This window comes from Mesoplodon densirostris, chromosome 11, assembly GCF_025265405.1.
Source record: "Mesoplodon densirostris isolate mMesDen1 chromosome 11, mMesDen1 primary haplotype, whole genome shotgun sequence".
NCBI lineage: Eukaryota > Metazoa > Chordata > Mammalia > Artiodactyla > Ziphiidae > Mesoplodon > Mesoplodon densirostris.
This window is the reverse complement of record NC_082671.1, coordinates 51425503-51449768: the sequence shown is the minus strand read 5'-3', so window position 1 is coordinate 51449768 and position 24266 is coordinate 51425503. Positions and strand designations below refer to the sequence as shown.

The following is a 24266-nucleotide window of genomic DNA, read 5'->3' as shown; positions in this document are numbered from 1 at the left end:
TTATTAACCAGTTATGTGACCTTAGGCAAATCTTTATGTGCTCCAGTTTGACTACAAAACAGGGGTAAAAATACCTACCCTATCATCAGGGTAAAAATTAAGATAATAGATGTGAAAGTGTGCCGGAAAAGATGAAAACACTATTCAAATCTAAATCTATTTGCGTGATAAATACTGTGAATAATAGCAACATTAAGAAGATTAATCTTTGCTGCTTGGAAGGCAGAGCAGGCAGAGGCCCGGGGCTGCCGGGAACACAGAAGCCCTGGGGAATGTGAAAGCAGGTCTGCCCCCTGCCCCCGCCCCCAACCGTGAGCTCTAACTCTGCTGGATGCCTTGGTAGGGGAAGGGCGCTAGATCACCAGCTCCAGGTCTGTCCTGCTTGGAGGGGGCTTGGGGAGAAAGGGGATGGCTGGCTCCCAGGAGAGAAGCGGGAGCAGCCAGAGGGTCGGGGCTCCCCAGGCTGCCCTACCTTTTCACCATGTCCTGCTCAGCCTGCTGGAGGGGAACCCTCCCTGGTGTGCACCCCACAGTTACAGTCCTGGCCTGGTCCCCAGGCTGCCCCAGGTCTCTGCAGGGAAACTAAGGATAAGAGGGTAAAAGAGGGATGTTAGGAATTACCACCTCTGTTCTTTCTCCCCATAGGACACACACACACACTCCCTCTGTGATTTACCCCCTTTTAGGTAAGAGATTTTTTTAAAGGTCTGACCTCAGACTTCCTTCTTTCAGCAGTCCCATGAATTCCTCCTCCCATCGCAGCTCTCCCGAAGCTGGGACACACACTGGGGGCCCCCTACACACAGTCCGGGCTGCTAGGGCACACAAGGGATGCCTCCACCCCATGCCTGGGCAGTCAGGGATACAGAAGGTGACACAGCCCTCAGAGCAAGAGGCCACCGTGACCTGGAGCCTTTCCTTCCACAGTGGTCCAGCCCATCACTGGGGCCTTCGGCTCCCGGTCTATGTCCACTGCCTGCTCTGGGCACTGTTTTCCTGGCAAGGCCTCTCCCTACAGGCTCAAAAGGTGTCCAGCCCCAGAGACTAAGGCAGCTAGAGGTGGCCAGGCGGTCAAGGTGGAAGGGAGATTCCTGCACTGCCAAAGCTCCTTGGGGACACGGGTGTGACCACAGGGAAGAAAAAGAGAAATGCTGATGGAGGACACTAGCCCCACCACGCTTGGGTCCCACTCTTCATCACAGGGCTGGTCTCACCCTGGGTCTGAAAGGATGGAGAAGGGCGCCTGGCTGGCTGGTCTGGCCTTTGCTGAAACGTTGACAGACAATGGGTTTAAGAGAGAAGAAAGGCCCTGGGAGTCCTGACTCACCGGGCCTGCACTTCATGTCATGTCTGCTCAGCTCTGGAAGCTTCCGTGCCTCAGGGTCCTCCATCTCTACCCATGGGCAAGGGCACTGGCTTGGTTACCTTGCCGTCTGCTCCACCCCAGGCTGTTCCTGAGGGAGTGGGCTCCCCACTTCCTCTGAGGCGATGTTGCCCCAGCAGGCAGAGGACACAGGACAGCCGTCAGCTGTCACCTCAGCTGCAGAGGCACAGCTGCAGTTTACTTGTTTGCCACTAAGAGCTGAGATCATCGTATCACACCCATCTTACAGATGGAGAAATGGAGGCGGAGAACTGTTCATTGACCTGCTCAGACGCACTTAGAAACCCGAGGCATAATCCCAGTTGGGTTGCCTCCTGCCAAGGGCTCTGGCCCTTTCTGGAAGCAGTGTGTGTCCATGACCACAGGGATGAGAGGTTTGGCAGTGCAGGAGCGAGGGTAGGTGAGGGTGTGTCCAGCCTGAGCCCCGGCGGCTGTGCCAGCTGCCTCCTCCTCCCAGGTATGGGCCCACTCCCTCCACATGCCCCAGGACCCTGCTGCTCAGAACGTACTCCGGGTCATCCCCAAGGCCTAGAGGCCCCTCTCAGGGTCAGACAGCGCACCTCCCCTGGCCAGGCTCAGAGCCACAGGGAGCAGAGAGGAGGGCAGCCCCACCTGGGGCTTCCTCGTGAGTTGTCGGGGCAGGAGGGTCCTCATGGAAGCTGGTCCCCAGGGGCCGTGCCGCAGAGGCAGGGGAGAGGGGACTCCAAGCTGACAGGGCTTGCTGGGACCACTCTCCTCGCTGGCAGGAAATCTGACTCCTGGATGCCCTTAGGCCTCAGCAAGGGATGGGCTCCCCTCAGAAGCCTCGGCCTCAGCCTCTCCGAGCACCGCCCAGCGGGCTGCAGGCAGAGGGACAGGAAGTGGAGTGGGGAGGGGAGGGGACGGGAGGGAGGAGTGACCTCTCAGACCACCGTGGACAGCTGAGGGCTACTCGGGCCAGCCCCGTGCAGGGCTCCAGGCTCCTGCCGCTCCAGTGACCAAGGGGCTGAGGTCCGGCCGCAGTCAGCCTTGGAGCCCTGCAGGGTCCCAGAGACCATCCCAGGCAGGGGGCAGGGCTCAGCCTTCCCTGCCACACCCCCGCGGGGCTGGCCAGAGAACACAGCCTCTCTGTCCGCTTAGGGTAACAATAAGGCTCCTCAGGGACCACCACTCCCTGACAAACAGCCCCGACCACACCCAGCTGTTTATCGCACAGGCCATGGAAAGAAAAGCAGCACGGCCCCCACCCTTCCCTGCCTCCCCACCTCCCTGGGCAGCGGGCCTGCCCCTGCCACCCACATGCCACACACATGCAGACGCTCAGTCCACTGCGGAAACACACCCCAGGGGCCTGGCGATGGCCGGACAACAAAGTCGAGAGGCATGGAATCTGGAAAAGACCTGGTGTGGAGCGCTCTCTATTGAACACACAGAGGGAGCGTTCTGCTCTCCCACCCACTCCAGGGCTTCTCTGTCCCCCATTCCTTGGCCTTGGGCCCCGGCTCATTCCATTCCGAGGTCCTCCTTGGCCACCAGTCATCAAGGGGACGGCTGCCTCCATGCCGCCCACTCCAGGGCCTCAAGTTCAGTCCGCGGAGAGCCCCTGCCCGGCGCGGCCAGCCCGTGGGCCTCCTGGCCCGGCTCGCCCTGGCTCTCCTGGCGGCCAGTGCCTGCTCCAGCCCAGCCCCTTCTCACGGCTCCAGCTCCCGGGAGAGGCGGGACAGTTCCCGCTGGTTGTCGATGACCTTCAGCTGCTGGACGTAAGCCCAGGTGCTGGCTGGACTCCGGGTGCTCAGGGACTGCTCCGAGCCTAAGTGGGGGGAGGTGGGGAGGGGTGGTCGGGGGGGAGAACCACGCACTTTGTAGAGCCCACCCCTCCTCCTCCAAGGAGCAAATCAGCCTCCCTGCCTTCCACCACCGAGCCTGCCACTTCCCACGGCCAATCTAGAAGACACCCCGCCCCGTTGCTGGGGCAGAATAGCATGGCGGTCAAGAGCACAGACTGGAGAAAACAGGCCCCCCAAATTGCATACAGTTTAATACCCCTTTTACTGAGCTCAAAAACAACTAAAACTAAAAAAAAAAAAAAAAAAAAAAAAAGACAACTAAAACTAAAGAATATTTTGTTGTCATATATATATGAGGTATTTGAAAGATGTATATGTATGTGCGTGTGTATATATATATTATCATACATATATATAATAAACCTATTTTAAAAAACAAGAAAATGAGTAACTCAAAATTCAGGAGAGTGGCTTCCCTGGGCAGGAGGGGCAGGAGGACAGGAGAGAGGGACACCACTAGAGAGATGGAAGTTATTGTCAACGCGCTCATATTTGGCTTGGGTCCAGAGGTGCCCACCGTATTATCAGAATATACATACATAAATTAAAATAATGAGGACAGTGTGGTATGAACTGTGGATTATAATTAATCCCATTTCATGCAACTGAAGGCCAATTAAAAGAACGCAGATCTGGAGTAAGAGTACCTGGGTCCCAGCTCTATCTAACTCTGTGGCTTCCACAGGTTTCTTCAAGGCTCCAGCCTGTTCGCACATCTTCAAGTTAGGATAACATTCTACCTACCTCACAGAGGTGTTGTGAAGCATTATCAGCATCATGTATGCACTGTAAATGCCTGTAAATGCCAGCCATGGCCAACTTGTCAACACCCACCCCTGCCCGCACTTACATGTGGAAATCCTGGCCCCCTGGCTGTCCTCGTGCAGGTGGGAGACTCGGCTTCTAAGTGGTGACAGAGGCACTGGCGGGTGAGAGGGGGGAGTCAGCGAGTCAGGACCAAGCCAGTGCCTTGAAGGGGACATCGGTCAGGGGCACCTACCCGGGGAACCCGCCCTCTCACCGTTGCTATGGCTTCTGCAGTGGTGCAGCATCCTCGCAGCTCTGGCCATCATTCTCTGCGGGCCAAGCAAGGACATGAGACCCGGTGTGAGGAACGGGACCCTGGTGTGGCCTGGGGGTCGGCTGAAGTGCTCGTAGGAACTAGGGGCTGTAGGAGACGGGGTCCTGTCTGCTGTACCCCAGCTCACCCAGAGACCCAGCGGGGACCAGGCGTTGGGAAGAACAGAGGTCAGGGAGGGCTTAGACGGGAGGGGGCTCTGGTTGAAGAGCAAGATAGTTGAGGCTGTCACCCCAGCACTCCCCAGTGGAGACCAGACCCTCATGAGGGCATGCAATGGAGTAATGGCTATTTTAAAGGAAGAATTCATATTTATATTGTTGAGAGGAACTTTAGACCATCTCCCACCCCATCCCCGACCCCTTGCAAGGCCATCGTCATAGCCGGCAACCCATTCCAGTGTCAGGCACCCACTCTCCTCGGACTCACCATCTTCTCAAAGTTGATGAGGTTCTCTACCAGCGTGTGATTTCCCTCGTGGATGAAGGTCATGTCTGCAAAGAGATGGGTTTTGTTCATAGGTCCCCAAACTCCTTCCCCTTCCAGCAGCCAAGGAAAGGTGAGGGGTCAATAACAGGGAGGCTCGGGCCTATCGGTCCTGCACATGGCCCTCTTCCTCCCCAACTAACCTCCTGGAGCGATTTCCTTGTATCTCTTAGGCCTTGTATCGTAGGCCATCTAATGTCTGCATGTCTTAACTCTGCTTCTACCCTGTGAACTCCTAGTTCATCTTTGGGTCCCCCAGGGCATCAGCGCACTGGAATCACTCAGAGGGTCCGATGGACACCGACCCTCTGATGGACACAGGGGCAGGAATGGGTGGGATGGAGACAGGGAGGTGGATACTGGTCCTCTTACCTTTGAGAAGAAGGGGCATGAAGGGGATGAGGGGAGGGGAGAGCTTGGTGAGGGCCAGACGGTACACACGGTGGTTCCATGAGGGGTCCTGAGAGGGAAGAAGCCACAGTGAGAGAGGGAAGGTCCCATACACCATAACCCACCACGTGCCACAGCGCAACCAAATGCCCAGCGTGCCAGGGAGAGGCTGTGCACCCATCCCCTTGGAGCTCAGCTTCCTCTCGGCCCCAGATCTCACCAAGGCAGGCTCTACAGAGGCGGGAGGGGGCCTGGAGCTGTGACTGCCAGTCTGCATGACGTGGCTTCCTGGCCTCTGATTAAACCCCAAGGACACGTCATGGCCATTATCACAGGGGCCCTGAGGTCTCATGGAAAACTCTCTCTTTTCTGTCCCTGTTTCTCCCTCTCTCTCTCTAGTGCGTAAATTCCTTTGAACCTCTTGAGCCCCAGGAGAAGGTTTTCCTCAAGCGTCTTAGAGCCTTGCTGATGAAAGCACCCTGCACTAGCTCTCCCCTGAATACTGTCAAACCTTTCAAACCGGCCCCCCTAACAGCTCCTGGCAGTGGAGGGCTCAGCTCCTGAATTCTTTCCTCATCTTTTGGCCTGGGCTGGCACATGGGCTCCTTGAGTCTCCTGAGGGCCCACTGACAGGCCCCAGAACACCGTGGGAGCTGCAGTCAGGACCTGCTTCCTGAGTCCTGAGGCAGGTCAGCTGGAAACCGGCATCCCCTGGCACCTCAGACCCCAGGGCCAGACGCTGCCTTCATGCAGGACCTAATAGCCATAGCAAATGCCATTCCCCCACCACACATACTGAGGGATACAGCACACTCTGCAGAGCCCCCAGTCATGCTAAACACCTGTTCCTCAGCCAGCACCCCAAACTCACAGGCCAAAGGGAACCAGGCCCTGACCCAGGGTTGGAAACCAGAGAAGTAGACAAGGACAGGCAGAGAGTCTGCAAGGGAGCGGGGCCCAGCACTCACCAGCAGCCTCTCCAGGGCCGAGTAGAGCTTCCGGACTTTGTGGGGCAGCCTCTGTGAAGGAGAGACAGGCGGGGCTGTCACTGCTCTGGGGTGGGAGCACCATCCCCAAAAAGGACCCCTAGAACGGGCAGGGGCCTGACTCAGGACCGGGGTGGGAAGGCCCTGGCCTGCCCCGGCAGATGGCACTCACCTCCCAGGTCTGGGCCAGGCGGCTGATGGCCGAATTGCTGAGGCCAAACATGATGGCAAAGAAGGAATTGAGATTCTTTTGCTCCTTGAGGCTGTGAACAGAAGACCCAGAGACCCTCAGCCACGTGCAAAGCCCTGCACCCATACAACAGCCGGCCTGGGGTCCAGCGCCGGGCCAGGCCAGCGTCGCCCCTGCGGGCACTGGGGCTGGACGGGGCGGGGAGGCAGAGGCTCCAGGGGACCCAGGGAAGCACGGGGCTGGCAGATTTGGCAACACCCTGACCATGGATCGGGCATTTAAGTAAAGGCAGCCTCAGGGCTCCGCCACCCAGCCCACCCAGCCCATCCAGCCCACAGGCGCTCACTGGGCAGCCAGCTTGATGAACTTCCTGAGCAGCTGGGCCCGCAGGCTGGGCACAGGGCAGAGACAGAGCTCTGTGGCCACCCAGTACTGCAGCTCATTGAAGCGGCGCATGAAGCGCTCCAGGTTGGCGGTGGTGACGTCCCGCAGGGGCTGGGGGCCCAGCACGTAGTGGATCAGCTCCACCTGGGCGGGGACAGCAGGAGAGGTCAGTGCATGGCAGGTGGGGAGCCCACATCGCCGGCCCCCTCCCCTCCGCGCTGCCGCTGCACCTGGTGGATGCTGTTGAAGAGGCTCCAGTCGTGGTCCGTCAGCTGGCCTGCCAGGTCCTTGGCGCTCACCAGGTCCAGCCCCTCTGCAGAGCCCACGGTGGGCCCCAGCTGCTCGGGGTGTGGGGTCTGCAGGTGGGAGAGTGCTCAGGGGGGCTGCCTGGGGAATCTGGGGGAAAGGTGCAGGGTGGGAGGAGCCTCTGTGCCCAGGGTGGGAGGAATGTCGGGGAGAGCAGGGCCTGGAGGGGCATCTGATGGAGGGGCTTCCCAAGGAGGTATGTCCCAGACAGCTCCCCAGTGCTGGGACCCCTCCTTGTAGGGTGCCTGCTCTCTGGGGAACCCCTGATGAAGCAGGTCTCCCTCTTCCCCCTTGAGAGCTCCCAACCAGTTCTCCCCTCCCCCAACCTGGGGACTTTCCCCATTGGCTGAGGCCAACTCCTTCCTCTTCCTCCTTAAGGCCCAGCAGCAGCCAGAGCCAGCCCTCCCCGTCTTCTCCGTGTGACCCTCTCCTAGCACCCACTCCTACCACCCCCAAAACTCAGCTCCTCCCCAGGCCCTGGCGCCCTGCCTGTCCCTACCAGCTTGTGCACTTCCAGAGGGTTGACAACAAAGAGCCGCTCGTTGAGCCCCAGGGATGTGGCCACACCTCGGGCATCTGGCTGCAGGCCAACAGTGTCTGCAAAGAGAGCAGAGGCTGTGCTGGGTGGGGACAGAGAGGGAGGCCAGCGAGCAACCGGAGGCAGGGTGGAGGCCCCATTTAGAAGGCTGGAAGGTCTCTTCTCCCAGTAGCAGGGTTGGAGTCCTGGGCAGTTGTTCTAAATACACAGGTGCGCATGCCCACGCATCCGCACACACAGGGCAGCACGGCCCAAGGACGATGAAAGGGGAGTCTTAGTGAGACAGGCTGACACTGGGCAACGCTGAGTCTCAAGGAGCCTCAGCTTCCTCCTTTGTCAAATGGAGACACTAAGATTTGCCCTGACTACTCACAAGTCAAATGAAATCATTGATATAAATATAAATAGCGGCTATAAATATATGATACATACATAGGCCCTTTGAAAATTGGGAAAGGCCCTGCAGAAATCTTTGTGCGGATTTTCATCAGCTCTTGTGGACTGAGACTGTGTTTTTAGTCATGTTTGAGTCCCCAGTCCCTAGACCATCAGCCTCCAAAGTAAGGTACACAAGACCATCCACGTGTCCAGGAAAAAACATTAGCTCTTTCACTTTATTGATTTTTCTCACCAGTTTTGCACTTCTATTTTGTGTGTTGTGTTATGATCATGTAACATTAGGGTAGGAATATATGTATGTGACTTACAAGGAAATATACACACATTATGGAGTTTGTAATAAAATATTGATTACTGACACGGGTGTCAATCAAAAGGATCAGTGCTCTGAACAGAGCACAGGCACGTAGGGTCTCAATAAACACTGGCTTAGGACAACTGCAACTTGCCAGGTAGCCACCAGAGGGCAGTGCTTCCCAGAGCTGCACATAGGCACAGGTGACCTCATCCTCTCTCCCTACTTTCTGAAGGAAGGATGCTTTGCCAGTCTCCCTGCCATCATTATTCTCTGGATACCCAGCTGCCTACCCTGCGCTCCAGCTGTCAGACCTGGGCTGTGTCCTTCATGGACAACAGTGGTTTCTAATGTCGCAAGTTCTCCAAAGGCAGGTCTTAATAATCCTAATGTTGCCGTATTCCGAGCACCAACTTTATGCTGGGTCCCATGATAACAGCTTTAAACACAGTAGCTTATTTAATAGCCACAGCAGTCCTATGTGATAGGTACAGTTACAGTGCTCATTCGACAGACGAGGAAACCGAAGTTCACAGAGGTTAAATGACTTGCACAGGATCACACAGCAAGTAAGCAGTGGGTCTGGGATTCCAGCTCAGATCTGGGAGTCCACAGTCTAGGCTCTTAACCATCAAGCTGCTCTACCTTACCTGCCATGGTACCTCTGCCTCCTAGCACACTGCTGGCCCACAGCTGACCCTCAAAGATGCCTACAGACTGAATGGGCAACTACCCGAATTCAAAGGCTGTCGACGCTCTCACTGTGTGAACTTGGGAAAATCACTAAACCCCTTTGAGCTTAAGTTTCCTTGTCTGAAAATAGGATCAAAATACCTATCTCATAAGATTGCTATTAGAGTTAAATAAATATGTAAGCATGACAATGATGTAGCAGTAGCTATGTAATAACAGATAATAATGTAGTGCTGACTATGGGTCAGACAGCATTCTAAACACTTTTATAGATTATCTCATTTATCCTCACAATTCCTCTATGAAGCAGGCACTCTTTTCATCTCCATTTTACAGATGATGAAACAGAGCACAGAGAGATTAAGCATCCTGCCCAGGGACAGAGAGAAAGGAGCCAAAGGGCAGAAGTCAAACGCAGGCAGCAGGCTCCAGAGTTCATGCTCTTCAGCACCACATGCAAAGCACTTTGAAGAGATGTACTAAACCTCCCAATAAATGCTAACCGTCATTGACATGATAAAGATAAAAAAGATGATGATAATCTTAATTCGGGGGATGGGCACGGCTCTGAGGGGGTCCCCTCCCTTGGGGCCACCCTACCCAGAGACACAACTCACCGCCCGCAGAGTTCACCTTCACCAGCACCTGCCCTTTAGTCCAGCCGTCCTCCTGGGCCAACGCCGCCATCACCTCTCTCACTGAGGCCGTCACAGGCAGCTGCAGGGTCAGCACTGAGTGGTCTGGCCGGCAGATGTCATAGGGGACTGGAGAGGAAGGCTGGCTGAGCTGTGGCGGGGGCTGCTTGGTCTCCCCACCCCAGGAGGGAGAGGGCAGCGACTGCAGTGGAGGGAGGGTCCCGAGGAGGCGGGCAAGGGCGCTACGGAGCAGCCTGGGTGGGTGGGAGGTCCTGAGCCAAGGAGAGGGGGGAGCCTGGAACAGAGACCCCAAGGAGCACGGCATGCCATCCTCGGCCAGGCGCCCCAAGGTCAAGGGTGAAGACAGTAGGGTTCGAGCTATGCACTGGCTGGTTCGGACAGACCACCAACCTTTGTCCCCGACTCGGATGGCACAGTTGCTGCTGGGGAGAGGTTCATCCTGGCTGGGGAGCCAAACAGGCATGTTCTGGGCCTGAGAGGGAGAGAAAGTAAGGCCGGGAGGACACAGGAGAGCATGCAGGGACGGGGAGGGGCCTCTGTCACCAGCAGCACGGCACCCACGGGGCACGCACACCACCCTCGGGCTCTGCTTGGCCCATGAATCTGGGCCAGGTAAGGCGCTGGGGACTGAGGCTCCTGGAGGAGACAGAGCAGTCTGTGCCCCTCTACGTGTGTGTTACCCCCTCTACCAGATGGGTCGAGAATTGCTCTAATACGAACACACCTCAGCTGCTGATCTCGGTTTTTTCCTCCTTCAGCTACCATTTGCTATTAGCTACACGCCAGGCTAAGTACAGGCATATTTTAAGTATCTAAATAGTCACAAAAGCCCTTTGACAAAATATTATTATCCCCATTTTATGGATGAGATCAGTGAGGCTCAGAGAGGTTAAGTAACATACCCAAAGCAACACAGCTGCTAAGTGGCCCAGCTGGAATCCTAACCTGTCGCCTGCGCCCCCCCCCCCCCACGCACCCTGCTCTTGTCCACCAGCACTCAACTGTGTCAGCTGTCCCGTCACCCCACAACCCTTCCTCCATGGCCCCGCCACAGTGGGCTGCTGGGGAGCCCCCGCTGGCCAGAGGCCTCCCTCACACAGCTCCTCTGCACACCGACCACTCTTTCCAACTCTTGTACTGACTCTCTACCTGCTCTGAAGGTGGCAGATCAGGTTCGGACCTTGGTTCGTGGCTCTTCCCTGGATTTCCGGATCTCTGCGCTCCCCTCCGAGCTCCTCCCAGCCTCACGCACCCTCCCACCCCACCCCACCCCCGCAGATGGAAGACTCTTAAAACCATACCACTGACTTTTCTTCCAAGCCCTGGTCTCAAATGCCTCCTGGATCCTCCCGTATCTGTGCTCCATCACCCCAAACTCAACACACCCCTCGGATCCCTCATCCCACCTGCCAGGCTACTCTTCGGACATTCCTCTGGGCTCACGGCTCCTGCTGCCCAGCCCCCGCTTCCCCACGGCATGTCATCTAGTCCTGGGGTCTCCGTGTGCCCCCCTCCCCAGCCCAGGCCAACCCCAGGGTCCACCAGCCGGTGTGTTGCCTCACTCTTTATCTACTAAAACGGCCCAACTATTCTCTGCCAGCCTCACCTCTCGGGTGCCTCCCTCTCTCCCACTCCCATCTGCCTGACCAGAGCCAGATCAAGCTTCCTATCACGGCTTCCAGGCCATCACCGTCTACTGGATAAAGCGCAGGCTCCTCAGCTGACCTATTCAATACACAAATCTGATCTTGTCAATCCTTGGCTCAGACACCTTCAATGGCTCACACTCCTCTGGGGACAAAGGCCAGGCCCCTTACCGTGGCCCACGGGGCTGGTGGGGTGGCCCCCACCTGCTCTGGCCCCTGCCTGCCTCCCCCCTCTCCTCCAGGCTCCATTAGGAGGTGGGCTCCCTTCCCCCTCACACCCACCTGCAGCCTCTTCTCCCTCCACCCTCACTCCCTGCTGCTCTCAGCCCCAGAGGTTGCTTCTCCCTGACCCTGACCCGGAGACAGCCCTCCCCTTCCTGTCTCCAGAGACCCCTGTCTTTGCCCTTATGCAGCATGAGATTGCCCTGTAGCCCCGTCCCTCCCTTCACTGCAAGCCCCTTGAGGCCAGGGTGGCTCCCCCAGCCCCCCACGGCATCCTCGGCACCTAACGCAGTGCCCGCCGGCCGTTCCGAGTGGCAACCACAGGCTGGGAGACAGAGGTCAAGGCCCTTCACGCGGGCATTCTAGTGGGACATGACAGACACCAACAGACAATAAGCAAGTAGACAAACAAAGAAAACAATTCCACTGGGATAATGCTTTGAGGAAAACCATAGAGGACACCTTGGAGGGGAGCCGGTGGGAGAGGGGCCAGCAGGTAAGGGCAGGAGACTGAGGAGGGGCTGAGCTTCACCTTTAGCCGAAAAGGAGCCTGCGAGGAGGAGGGGGGAGCAGGATGAGGTGGGAGAAGCAGCTGGGCGCTGCAGGCCCAGGTGAAGCATCTGGGTGTTATTCCCAATGCATGAGCCCCCAGCCAGCCCCAACTTACCTGCCCAGCCCCTTCCGCCCCACCCCTCAAATCTCGCGCCCGTCACAGCTCTTCCTCCTGCTTCCCCGCCCCCGCCCACTGCTGGGAATGGCCCTGGGATCTCGGCCTGCCTTCCTCTGGGCTCCCTGCACTGGCCCCCAGGAACCCCTGGGCTTCCGAGGCTACCCCTAGGCACCACCCCTCACCTCCCAGGTGGGAACTGCTAATTGGCTCTAACTGTGAGCATGAATCACCTCCCAGATGGAATAAAAGCCCCCTGGCTTGGGGGGGCGGGGGGAGCAGTGACCTTAGACCTCTGTGTCTCCCTGCAGGGCCTGGCCCCAGCGCCACATGCAGCCCGAGCTCCGTGAACACCTATCCCAGACCCAAGGATGTGCCTGGGGCTGCCAGGGGACGGGGGGCTGCCCACGCAGAGCCCCTTGGGTAGGGGCCGAAGGAGGGGCCTGGTGGTCCCTGGAGGAGTGGGGACAGCTGGGGCCCCGCAGAAGCGAGAGGACCTCATTCGGGGCAGACACCTTCATCTGCGGAGATGCGTTCCCACAGCCATTTTCCAACCTGTGGAGCAAGAGAGAAGGGAGGTCAGACTGGCGGGCAGGGCCCACTGCAGGTGGGATGACATGGGGTCAAGAGCAGAGAGGATGACACGGGCTCTGGATTCTACCCGCCCTCACCAGAGGCTCAGAGGTTTGCAGATTTGGTGAGGATCAAAGATTTGGTGAGACAGGCAAGACTTGAAATCCAGCCCCTGGATCCTGTGATGTTCCCAGGCCAGCAAGGGAGGGAAAGAGAGCTCAAGGGAGAAAGGGACGCGGTGTCAGGGCAGGCAGCCTGCACAGGAGCTCTCCCTGGACCTCAGCTGCCCCCACAGGATGCCTGGGAGGGCGGGAAGGTCTCGGAGGGCGAGGTAAACGCTAGGAAGTTGCCCGGGCCGGCCGGCAGGGGCTGGCACCAAGCGTGCTTGGCAATAATTAGGAGGCAGTGAGCACAGCAGGTGTGCTGGGGCTGGAAGGATGGCACGCGAATGACTGTGGCTGCGTGAGCGTGGAGGAGCACGTGATGGGAGGGCGAGCGGCAAGGGGACCGGTAAGAGCACTAATTGAAATGGGCAAGACTAGACAAGTGAGCACAGCACGCCCCGCGCTGCACTCTTCAGGTGCGGGGGGGGGGGGGAGGTATTCTCCCAGTGTTACAGACAAGAGCTGAAGCCCTGGGAGGGCGGGGTGGTGAGGGCAATGGGCTCAGGGCGGCATAGCTACAGTGGTGCAGCCCGGCTTTAAGCCACGTGTTTGACCCCAGAGGCGGTGCTCTCCATCCCCGCCGCGCCGCCCGTCCCGCAGGTGACGAGTGAGCTTGAGCCAAAGCATCACCTGTGGTGTCGCCGCCTCTCTGGCCACTGTTCCCGCAGCAGGTTGCTAAGCCGGGCATCCCTGCTCACCAGGTCGGACAGTTTCTGGGAGGAGCCAAGGTGCACTGAGACTCCATGTCCACCCCGGGCAGCCCGGTCCAGCCCTGCCGCACTCCCAGGTACCTGGATGAAGCTGGTGGCCACGGAGTCGGTGTGGAGCATGGGGCCGTACAGGGCCACCCACTGGCTGACCAGCCGCAGGATCTGTTGTCTCTTGTTGCAGATGTAGGTGCTGCACTCCTGCTCGCTGCCTCCCGCGGGCTCCGCGTGGAAAGTGGGCACCAGTCAAGGGAACCACAACATCCAACCAGACCACCCACCACACCTTGGGCAAGGGAGGGGCAGGATGCCCAGAGCCCACGCACAAGCTGGGCCTGGCATGATGCTGGCACTTTGGAGGGCTCGGCACAGCCGTGATACGAGGGGTTCCTTCTCCCCACTCCACACACCATCCTAATCCCCTGGGGCTGGAAGGATATTGGTGCAGGAGGGCAGTGCAAAGCTGGGCAGTGGGCATGAAGACACTGTGGGTCAGGAGGAAGTCGCTGAGGAATGTCTCTGTAGGGCAGGGACAGGGGACAGGTGGGGGCTTCAGTGGTCAAGTCTACTGAGCACAAGTATATGCACAGCTGGAGCATCCCTTTCCCCAATCCCACCACGGGCAAGGGACCAGCGATGCCCAATCCCTGTCACGGCACTTCCCACCCAAACCAAGAACACAGGAACGCAAACTTCCCGTCAACTGACCAAACGGACCAAACTAGCACCCAATGAGGTCAGACGGCAGGGTGCCTGGCCCTCTCCCATGCTGTGCTGACCACCCAATGAGTCAGAGAGCAGTCAGGGTGTCTCCTGCCCCTACCTGTTGGGTCATGAGCACTGGAATCAGGCCGCATGGCCTCCAACAGAAGTTCTAGGATCTTCTCCGGGGTGCCAGACATCACTATATACCTAGCAGAAGCAGCCAGTCCAGAGCACTTAAGCCACGACTCCCCTTCCCACAGCCAGGGCAGACATCAATAATCCATCATATCACTCCTCCCTATTTGCCAGCCCTCTCTCACCTTGGGGTGGAGGGGGGACCAACTCAGGGGATGCCTCTTAGTCCCTGGAAGCCTTTCCACCCCCAGGTGGCCAGAGGGCAGGGGCATGACACAGGGAAGGGAGTAAAGCCTGGGAAATGGAAGGAGAGAAGGTGGGCAAGAGAGATGGTATGGAAAGGGAGCATGGTGGGTATGTTACCGGTTCCTGCCTGGGGTTGGGGGACGAGAAGGGCCAGTGCCCTGAGAGGTTCTCTCCAGCACCAACACCACTTTGCCATGTTCTTCCAGCCTCATGGTCTTTGCTTCCACATCCTGGAGAACAAGCCAACACCCAGTGCTCAACATACACAATGACTCCTTTCCCCACCCTAGAGCTTCTCCCTCTCCCTCCCCCATTCCAAACGCTGAACCCCACAAGGCTCCCACAGGGACCCTCAGCCCTTCTCCCACTCCATTCAGTGCCCATGACCTTGGTTTTTACCCCCACTCCCACCCCTGCCCATCACCCACCCTGAGCCCCTCCTCCACCCCATCCCTCCCAGGGCTCCCTCCATAGATCCCACGCTCCATTATGCTGCATCCCCTTGCACCCTAGACCCCCACCCCTCTGTAACCCAACCCCCCTGGTCTCCCACCCGAGCCAGGGTCCCCAGGGCTTGCTGACCCTCCTCAGCATGCTCTGCACCTCCTCACACACGCAGGGCTGGGCTGCCACCTGCAGCCATTGCCCCGAGCTTCTCCACCCTCGACCTCTCCTTGATCCTTAAAGGCTCTCTCCGGTCCTTACCCTTTGCCCCACACCACTTCTCCAGAGACGTGTCCCTGCCACGTCCCCTGCCCTCCCCACCCCCAGCAATGGCACCTTGATGATATGGTTGAAGTCCTGCTTGTCCACGCGAAGAAAATGACAGTTGTCTTCTCGCAGGATGATGGTGGCTGCCCGGGGTGCGTCGTTCACCAGAGCCAGCTGTCCAAAGTCGTCTCCCTCATGCAGTGTGGTCACCAGGCCCTGCAGTCAGGCCTGAGTCACAAGCCCAGCCCAGCCACCCAGCCCTCGCCGGGACAGACCCATGGCGGACAGAGCCACCAAAGCAGGAGGAGACCTGGGAGGTCGGCAGCCTTGGGTCTATTAAAGGCACTGCCCATGAGGTCAAGGACCAGAGAGCAGTTACACCCCAGGGGGCTGGGCAGGGAAGGAAGACTCACCTTGCCGTGGGTCACCACATTGACAGATCCCTTCCAGATGATGTACCATGAGGTGCCCTTGTCCCCCTGGCTGAACACTGAGAGAAGCACAGATCAGACATGCCCCCAGGGACCCTCCACTTCTCCCCTGTGGCCTCCGCCCATGTCCAGGTCCCTGGTGCCCAGCTTCCCATCCCATCTGACTTACACACAGTCCCTGCCTTGCTGTGTGGTTCAAAGAGCAGAACTGCCGCTAATTCCCGCTTCACCTGTGGGCAGGGAGAGGAGGGTCAATGAGGTGAGTTCAGGGGAAGAGGGACCATGTGAGGAGGTTAGGTCCAAAGCCACAAGTGCTCAGGGGACAGAGATGTAGTTAGGCCGGGTGACCTGGGATTCAGCAGGAGACAAAGCAAGGGGAAGAAATGGGCAAAGAGAGGCAGAAGGACTTTCAGGTAAGGATGCCGGGGGCAAGCAATTAGACGGAAGTTTCCCAGCCACAGGCAGAAGGGGAGGGGAATGTCTTCTGGCCCAGCAGCGGTCACAGGGAAGGGAGGTTTGGGGGTGGGGAGGGCAGGCCTGGGTCGGGGGACTGACTGAGTTGGAGAGGTGGGCCACGGCCTTGACGTGCAGCAGCTCCTCGAAGATGAGGTCCAACTCCTCGTCTGTGCGCTGACTGGGGCTGCGGGCACAGGAAGGCGGGGAAGAAGTGATGAGCTGTGGGCCCAAGGCCGAGAGCAGGAAGCCACCACGTCCACGAAGCTTGGGCCTGGGCCAGCCGGTGCCCCAGCAGTTTATCAATAACGGGCCAGCCTTTACCAGGAGCACACTGTGTGCCGGACACTGGGCCACGCGCTTTACACGCATTACTCCATTCCACCTTCACGACAACCCCATGACGTGGGTGTTGTTATCCTTTGACAGAAGAGGAAGCCGGCATGGAGAGGCCCAAGGTCACCGAGCTAGTAGCCAGTGGAACTGGAATTTGAACGCAGACCTGCCGGCGGAGTCCAAAGCCCTCCGTCTCTCTGCATCGCAGAGTGGGCACGTGTCCCACAGCCTCAGTTACAGAGGAAGGACCATGTTCAAAGGGGGAAGGAGGGCTCGAGATCACACAGCAAGTCCATGGCAGAATGCAGACCAGAACTCAGGCCTCTGGTCCAGCCAGGGTCCCTTCCCTCCGCAAAAAGTAAGGGACCACCCCCTCAGAGGGGAAATAGAAACTACTGAGCCCGAGAGCAGGGCCGCGAGACGCAAGGCGCCCGACTTACGGCTTTCGAAGTGCCACCGTGAGCAGGGCGTCAGGTCCCCGCTGGGAGAGCAGGGCCAGAGCCTCAACGAACTCCTCCTCCAGCTCGTGGATGCCTGGAGGCTCTGGCTCCGGCCCGGGGAAACGGTAGAACTGGGTATCTCGATCCTGGAAGGCCCAGTCGTGTTTCACTGGGGGGCAGAGGCCCAGGCGTGGGGAAGGACAGGAAATTGAGGCCACGTGGGCATGAGGCCCCTGCTGCAAGGCCCACCGGACACCTGCTCCCCAGGACTTCCCAGCCCCGGGCACCCACCCAGGGCTAGGGCTTACCATGACAGAGGGCACCTTCATCCAGCAGCACCTGGCAGATTCCCACGACTTGGCTCCGGGAATGGACCCCCAGCCCCAGGGCCAAGATCCCATCCACCAGTTCCCGGCCAGAGCAGCATTGCCTGGGAGGTGAAGGGGCCAGGGAAGAGGAAGGAGACTCAAATGGCAGGACGGGAGAGGCGAGAGGGAGGAACACTCCGTCTGAAAGGCACCCTCCTAGTCCAGAAGCAGGGCTGGGCCCAGGTGCCTGGACAGAGTGAAAGGGAAAGAAAACAGAGGGTGGGGAGGGTTTGGAGGGGGTGGGCGAGGAGGTAGCCAAGGCCACTATTCACCGGTGGAGTCGGAGGTGGTGCTTTCGGTCTCGGATGAGGTTGGGGCAGGTGGCCAGGAGATGCCGATGCAGCTGCCTCCCAGCCCTCAGCACCCGCTCCGTGGAGGCCTAGGGGCGGGGAGAGGCACAGCTGGCTCAGGCCCTGGAGCCCTGGCTGTGCCGCCGCCTCCCAGCTCCACCCCTCGTGGCTTGTACCTGCTCGAGGCTCACGCTGAAATCCAGGGACTCCTCGCTGTTGGCGAGTGGCGTCTGAGGGCAGTGGGAGGGTTGGAGTGTTAGTGCCGGGCCTTTAAACCCAGCTCTCAGATGCCCACCCCCGTCACTCCCAGCCCCTGCCCAGTCCCCGACTCCAGGCGTCCACTTAGCTACTCTTTCAACAAACACTCACTGAGCACCCCCCATATGCCAGGCGTCCGCCTCGTGCCCGCCCTGCTGTCCTATCACCAGACCCTTGTCTTGCTTCCTGACTCCAGCGGTGCATCCCCATAGATGAGATTCCAGTTCTGCTTACTCAGGGCCCAGGTGTGCCCAGGCTCCCAGGTAAACTGCACCGTGTAGGGACGGGGCACAGTGGAGCTGGGGGGAGCATGAGGACATGAGATAAGAAGGCCAGGGAGAGGCCAGGAAGTGAGCAGCTCTGGACGCCTGGAGTCCCAGGGCCGGCTCCCAAGCCAGGGTCAGTCCCTAGTCACGGGGCCGTGGGCAAAACTCCTGCCCTCTGTGGGCCTCGGTGCAGACTGGTAGTTAAAAATACAAACCCTGGAACCGACTCCTGGACTCAAATCCCTGCTCCTCTGTCTACCAGCAGTGTGACCCTGAATACATGATTTAACCTCTCTCTGCCTATAAATCTATAAAACATTCATAACAACAATTCAGGCTTTAGGAAGGATTATGTGAGTTAATAGAGATCACATGTTTAAAGCGCTGCCTGGCATATACATGTAGTTGTATATACATGTTAGTTATTATTACTGATCTGTGAAGCAGAGGGCGGGCTGCCTGCTGGAAAGCCCCTTTCCTCTCCAAGATGCTGTCATGCTAGTCCATAAATAACCCTGTAAGAGTGAGTCGGTCTTGGTAGCACACAGGACAGCTCTGGAAGACGGGGTTTACGTACAAATCATTGGTGAACGAGGTTTCCCTGCCCTTGGCATCAACTGGGCATCCAGGACTCCTGGGCCTGTGTGCCCTGGGATGTCAGCCATGAAAGCCTCTCATGCCCCTCTTTTCCTGCCACCCGAGAACTGGAATTTGTGGACATCTCTGGACAGGATGCCCTACCCTCTATGAGCCGTCCCAAAGGCAGGCACTTGAAGTTTACAAAGTATGTCTACCTCCGTGATTTCATCTGATCTCATATAGAATAGGATCAGATGGGAAGTAGGCAGAGCAGGTATTGTCTGTCCTCCCTGACTTAGGAAGAAACAAAAGTCTAGAGGTGAAGTGCCCTTGTAACTCAGACACACAGCCATACAGCCACGGACAAACTCAAGTTCCTACCAGAAGTGCTCACATTCTTGGTCCCACTCCACTCACCACACCTGCCTGTTTCCTCTCCCGTCCCACTTCTCTCTGCTGCTTTCCCATCCGCAAACAGGGCCTGAAGAGGACCTGGCTGGGGAGCTAGGGTACGACCAGGCCTGGGGCCACAGTCCCCTCCCCTGGTCCCAGCGTCCTCCCACTGTGTGCCAGGCAGAGGCCTGAGGTCTGGAGCGTGTAGGTGCCTGGCCCAATGCCGGGCGGAAGTCGCTAGGTGTCCCATAGGTATCCCTGACCCGGTCATGGGGCCCATCCTGGTGCCAGACATAGCCCTGGAGACTTAGTGACAGGAAATGAGGAGGAGGAAGGGCAGGAGTTCTACCCAGCCAGCCCCCTGAGTTGGAACAAACAGTACCGAGTGCTAATGACTTGTTGTTGTGACTGTCAGAGTGCCCAGGTGGCCCCAGTCCCTGCCCCAAGTCCCTTCGGTGCCCACGACCCAGGCTCCCGCACACACTCCCTTCCTGGTATTATTGTGACCCCGGAGGGCACATCAGGAGGGGAGGTGCCTGGTCATGTGGCCAGGCTGGTCAAGACTCAGATCTCAGATCCTCAGGCCTTGCTTAAAGCACTTCCTGTCCTGCCCCAGGGTATGTGCACGAGGCTCCGAAGCTGGGGGCTCCGGCCCATCAGAGCTGAGGAAGGGACCTGAAGGCATCCTTCTTATTTTCGGAGGAAAGCAGGAGCCCAGAGAGAGGAAGCAACTTGCCCAGAGTCACACAACTGCTTAGAAATTTAAGATCGTACTGAATAACTCTACCAACGCTGACCCTGAAGTAGGTGTTTGTCTCCTATCTCACAGCTAAAGAAAAGGAGGCTCAGAGGTTACATAACCTGCCCTGTGAGCTGGTAAACAGGAATACCAGGAGTCACACTGTGCCTCTATGATTCCAAAGCCCATGTTCTTAGCCACCAAGCCCTACCATATCCCATGGTGCCTCCGCGGCCCTGTGCTTCCCCCACCGTGTGCCATGAAAGCAGAGATGAAAGAGGTGAATGCTGCCCTCAGGAATGTTCCATGGGCAAGGAAGTTTGGAAAATACTGGGTTAGACAAAGTTCCATAGGTTTGTCATCACAGTCCCTCTGGACCCCTGCCATGTTCCCAGGCACCAGGACCTCCTAGGATCGGGGCGGGGGCAGGTGCCATTCCGGAGCAGCAGGCAGGTGTGTGGGCTCCGGAGCCAGGCACCTGGGTTCAAATCTTGGTTCCCCATTACCAGCTGGCTGTGTGACCTTGGGCTGCTTATAAACCTCTCTGTGCTTCAGCTTCCTCATCTGTAACATGGGGTTGATGATAATAGTACCTATCCCACAGGGTAATTCTGAGGATCAGACGAGTTAATAACATGAAGCATTCAAAGCCGTGCCTGCTCTGTAGTAACTACTTAGTCAGTGTTAAGCAACTTGATGTAACATTATTATTTCATGCTGGGCACCTGTCATCTGGACACAGTGCAAGAAATGTTGTACTTCCGCTGACCCTGTCCCTGATCTGATAACCCTGAGGGTCAGCTTAGAGGGTTCTCAGCTGGGAAGCAGTGGCTGGTATGGCAGGGGTGAAGGCCCTCACCCACCGCCTCCTCTCATGTCTGGACAGGAAGGACTCAGGGTGGAAGAGGAGGTCCCAGCTAGCTTCCCTGGCACCAGCACCATGGCCTGCCCCACCCCCGTCACTGAGGGTCAGAGTCACACTGGAGGGGCAGGCACAGAGCCAGACAGCCGTGTTGGGACCCGTCAGACCAGTTCCCTTAGGCCACAGCTAGGGTCTCAGGCCAGGGCTGTGTATGATGGGACTGGGGAAGGATGCATGAGTGGGGGTGATGTTTTGGGGTGTCAGCGTTACCATCTGCAGCAATAGAAAGTACACTACGAGCTTGAACTCTGCAGCCAGATCGCCTATGGCCAAAACCCAGCTTTGTCCCTTAGCAGCTGTGTAACCCTAGACCTGTCACCTAGCCTCTCTGTGCTTCTGCTTTCGCATCTATAAAATGAGATGATGGCATTAGTAGCTATCTCACAGGGCTGTTGTGAGATGATCTGATATGACAAAGTAAAGCTCATAATAGCGCCTGGGATATAAATACTACACAATGATTAGCCACTACCATGATTTGGACAGGTTGGATGAAAGCATGTTTTCTGAGTTAGAGAATAGAGCCACGTCCCCCAAATAAGTCACTCAAAGAGAAGCATCCCAGGCTTCTCTGAGCTGGCAGGACCCACCAGAGGTCATCCTGATCTTGCCCCTGCCTCTAGACAGATTGGTCCCTCTGTAGGCTCCCGGACATCAGCCAAGATCTCATCTCCCCGTCATGCTTTCCAAAGGAGATGTTCTTCCATCCTATTCCAGCATCAGCTTTGCCGTGGTTGGTAAGTCCTTTCTGTATCTAACCTCAGGCCCTCCTGCTGTAACCTGCTTTCATTTTCTCTTGTCCTGGTCTAGTAGGAACAGAAAGTGCTCTCTTCAGACCTCAGGAGGTTGATGGGTTTCCCCCTTGATTTTCTAAGAGGGGGGTATGGCCTGAATAACTCCCAGCACTGCCCTCCTGGGACTCTGGACCCTACCTCCTTTCAACATCCACCCTTCACCCTGTGTGTGCATGCTCCCTGCCGGGTACTTGTTCCCTCAAGTGAGCCCCTCCTCAGCCAAAGGCATCATCCAGAGAAGAGAGGTATAGCTCACAGATACCCAGAGTCTCTTAAACACAGACGCCGTATGCTAACACATATATATGGAATCTAAGAAAAAAAAAAAAGAAAAGGTCATGAAGAACCTAGGGGTAAGATGGGAATAAAGAAACAGACCTACTAGAGCATGGACTTGAGGATATGGGGAGGGGGAAGGGTAAGCTGGGACGAAGTGAGAGAGTGGCATGGACATATATACACTACCAAACGTAAAATAGATAGCTAGTGGGAAGCAGCCGCATAGCACAGGGAGATCAGTTCCGTGCTTTGTGACCACCTAGAGGGGTGGGATAGGGAGGGTGGGAGGGAGGGAGATGCAAGAGGGAAGAGATATGGGAACATATGTATATGTATAACTGATTCACTTTGTTATAAAGCAGAAACTAACACGCCATTGTAAAGCAATGATACTCCAATAAAGATGTTTAAAAAAAAACCACACACAAAAACCACAGATGCAACGGGCTGAAACCACCTCTCCACCTCCCAACTCCCCAGAGATGGTCCTCAGGAGAGGATGTGCCCTGCCTCTAGCCCTGAAAATCTAAGTTCCCTCTAATCACCAACACCCACACATACCTGGCAGGGGAGGGGCTTTGTTTCTGTGCCTCTGACCCCATTTTTTACTCCACTAACCCTCACCCTCACTCTTCCGGCCTCCCCATGCATACCAGCCCTTCACTCCTGGGGACTGGGGGAGCCAGGAGACAGCCTGGCGGCCTCCTCCACCCCCTCCCAGACTTTGGGTCCCAGGGGGATCCTCCAGTGACCTCATTGTCCTGGCACCTGACCTTCCCCCCACTCCCCACCTTGCCTCTACAAGCTGGGAAGGGGACAGGAAATGCACAAGTAATTATAGCCGGAGAGGGAAGGAGGGAGGGAGGGTTCCAGCCCACTGGCTCCAAGCAGTAGCTACTGCCAGTGACCTGGGGGGTGAGGGTGGCAGACAGCGAAGCCCAGAGGGAACCCAGCTCCCCTGCCCCCTCCAGAGCGTCATCTGGAACAGGACCCAGGCCCATGAGGCCCCTTGTCAGGAAGACCCAGGGAGGGAGGGGTTGGGGGAGAGCTGGGGACTGACACCTAGATTCTCCTCCCGATTCCCACTGCAAGGAGGACCCCATCACCTTGGTGGGCTTCAGTTTTCTCAACCCAGCTTCATATTTTGGTAAATATAAATGGTGGTTGGGTGAGGTAGGAGGAAGGAGGCAGAAAGTGGTGGTCTTTCTACTCAAAGGGATTTGCTGATAAGAGAGGAGCTCTCCCAAGTCCTGCTCTCTCTCTGCCCCTTTGCCCAAGCACTCTCCCCGCACTCACCTCCACCCGGGCTGGGCACAAGTAATAGACACACCGAATCTCAGGTGAAGAACCTATTAAGTCTGGGTGGCTGGGGAGAGCTTCTCTGCTGATTTGGATCCTGCAACCTCTATCCTGCCCCCCCAGCCCCCCCCCACATCCTTCCCCCACACCCTTTCTCTCTCCTTCATTCTTGCAGCTCCAGAGAGATTCTTCACCGGCAAAGGGAGCTCCGCTCATCTCACCTCCAAACTTCTCAGAATTCTCCCCTGAGCCCCTCAAAGCCAGATGCCAAGCAATGTTCACATGACCACCTCACCCCAAGATCCAAAAGCAGACTCGATGCAGTTCAGCCCTCACTAAAGGAGAATGCTGTCACGGTGATGTTTAAAAAACAGTAACCAAGCTTACCTCACCCCCCACCCACTTGACCTGGCCTCCAGCATTTCATACATGCCTCCCACCACCACCTGGAGAGCACGCAAGCACCTAACTCAAGGCACACAGAGGTGACAACTAAATGACAAATCCCTTTACCCCTCCCCTCATGCCTGAATGGGGGGACTTGGGCGCCACATGCACATGCAGTGCAGCTGTGTGAGCCACACACACACTGCAGCCAAGCTGCCTCACCCACTGTCCACCCCAGCTGTCCCCCTCATGCCCCCAGGGCAAGCTGGGCCACCAGCAGCATGCCCATTCTTTCAGTCAGGGCCCCCTCCAGCCCTGGTGCCCGGCCCGGGCAGGGGATGGGCACTCACCCAGCGAAGCCCCTGGATGCAGCTGGGGCGCTGGTGCTCAAGCAGCAGCTGGTAGGAGCAGCTTCGGGACCGATGCATCCTCCTCAGCACCATGTTGAGCAGCGTCCCCTCCGGCACCACGTCCGGGAGCCCTCCCACCGGCGGTGCTCCCAGAACTGAGCTGTCCTCCACAGCCAGGCCCACCTGCCAGCGGCTTTCACCTGGCCAGCCCACCTGTGACGGGAAGAGGAAGGCAGACAGCCATGAGGCCGGGCCTGGGGCAGCTGGACCAAGGCACAACTGCCCCAGGCAGAAC

General features: G+C 57.6%; 1 protein-coding gene across 1 annotated transcript; it reads right to left on the bottom strand.

Annotated features, from left to right (window-relative positions):
* Window positions 1-2947: 2947 nt before the first annotated feature.
* RAPGEF3 (Rap guanine nucleotide exchange factor 3) lies at window positions 2948-24079 on the bottom strand. Its single transcript, XM_060111888.1, has 27 exons — window positions 23972-24079; window positions 17882-17935; window positions 17688-17794; window positions 17356-17477; window positions 17048-17216; window positions 16374-16458; window positions 15988-16048; window positions 15801-15877; window positions 15457-15603; window positions 14794-14906; window positions 14414-14502; window positions 14031-14109; window positions 13675-13825; window positions 13514-13596; window positions 12662-12701; window positions 10002-10083; window positions 9573-9719; window positions 7530-7627; window positions 6955-7080; window positions 6687-6868; window positions 6323-6413; window positions 6133-6183; window positions 5147-5234; window positions 4718-4782; window positions 4232-4286; window positions 4061-4132; window positions 2948-3173 (listed from the first exon to the last, which is right to left on the bottom strand). Exons 1-27 carry the CDS (start codon window positions 24062-24064, stop codon window positions 3055-3057), a joined length of 2646 nt encoding a protein of 881 aa, XP_059967871.1. The 5' UTR covers window positions 24065-24079; the 3' UTR covers window positions 2948-3054.
* Window positions 24080-24266: the final 187 nt, after the last annotated feature.

What these genes read in the sequence shown, in the direction of transcription:
- RAPGEF3 (XM_060111888.1), bottom strand. Translation starts at nt 24,064, where the DNA reads ATGGTGCTGAGGAGGATGCATCGGTCCCGAAGCTGCTCCTACCAGCTG. An exon ending in TGGCCCACCTCTCCAACTCA is followed by an intron (nt 16,049 to 16,373) that starts GTCAGTCCCCCG and finishes CCCTGCCCACAG; the next exon opens with GTGAAGCGGGAATTAGCGGC. An exon ending in CCAACCCCAGGCAGGAACCG is followed by an intron (nt 14,503 to 14,793) that starts GTAACATACCCA and finishes TGCTTCTGCTAG; the next exon opens with GTATATAGTGATGTCTGGCA.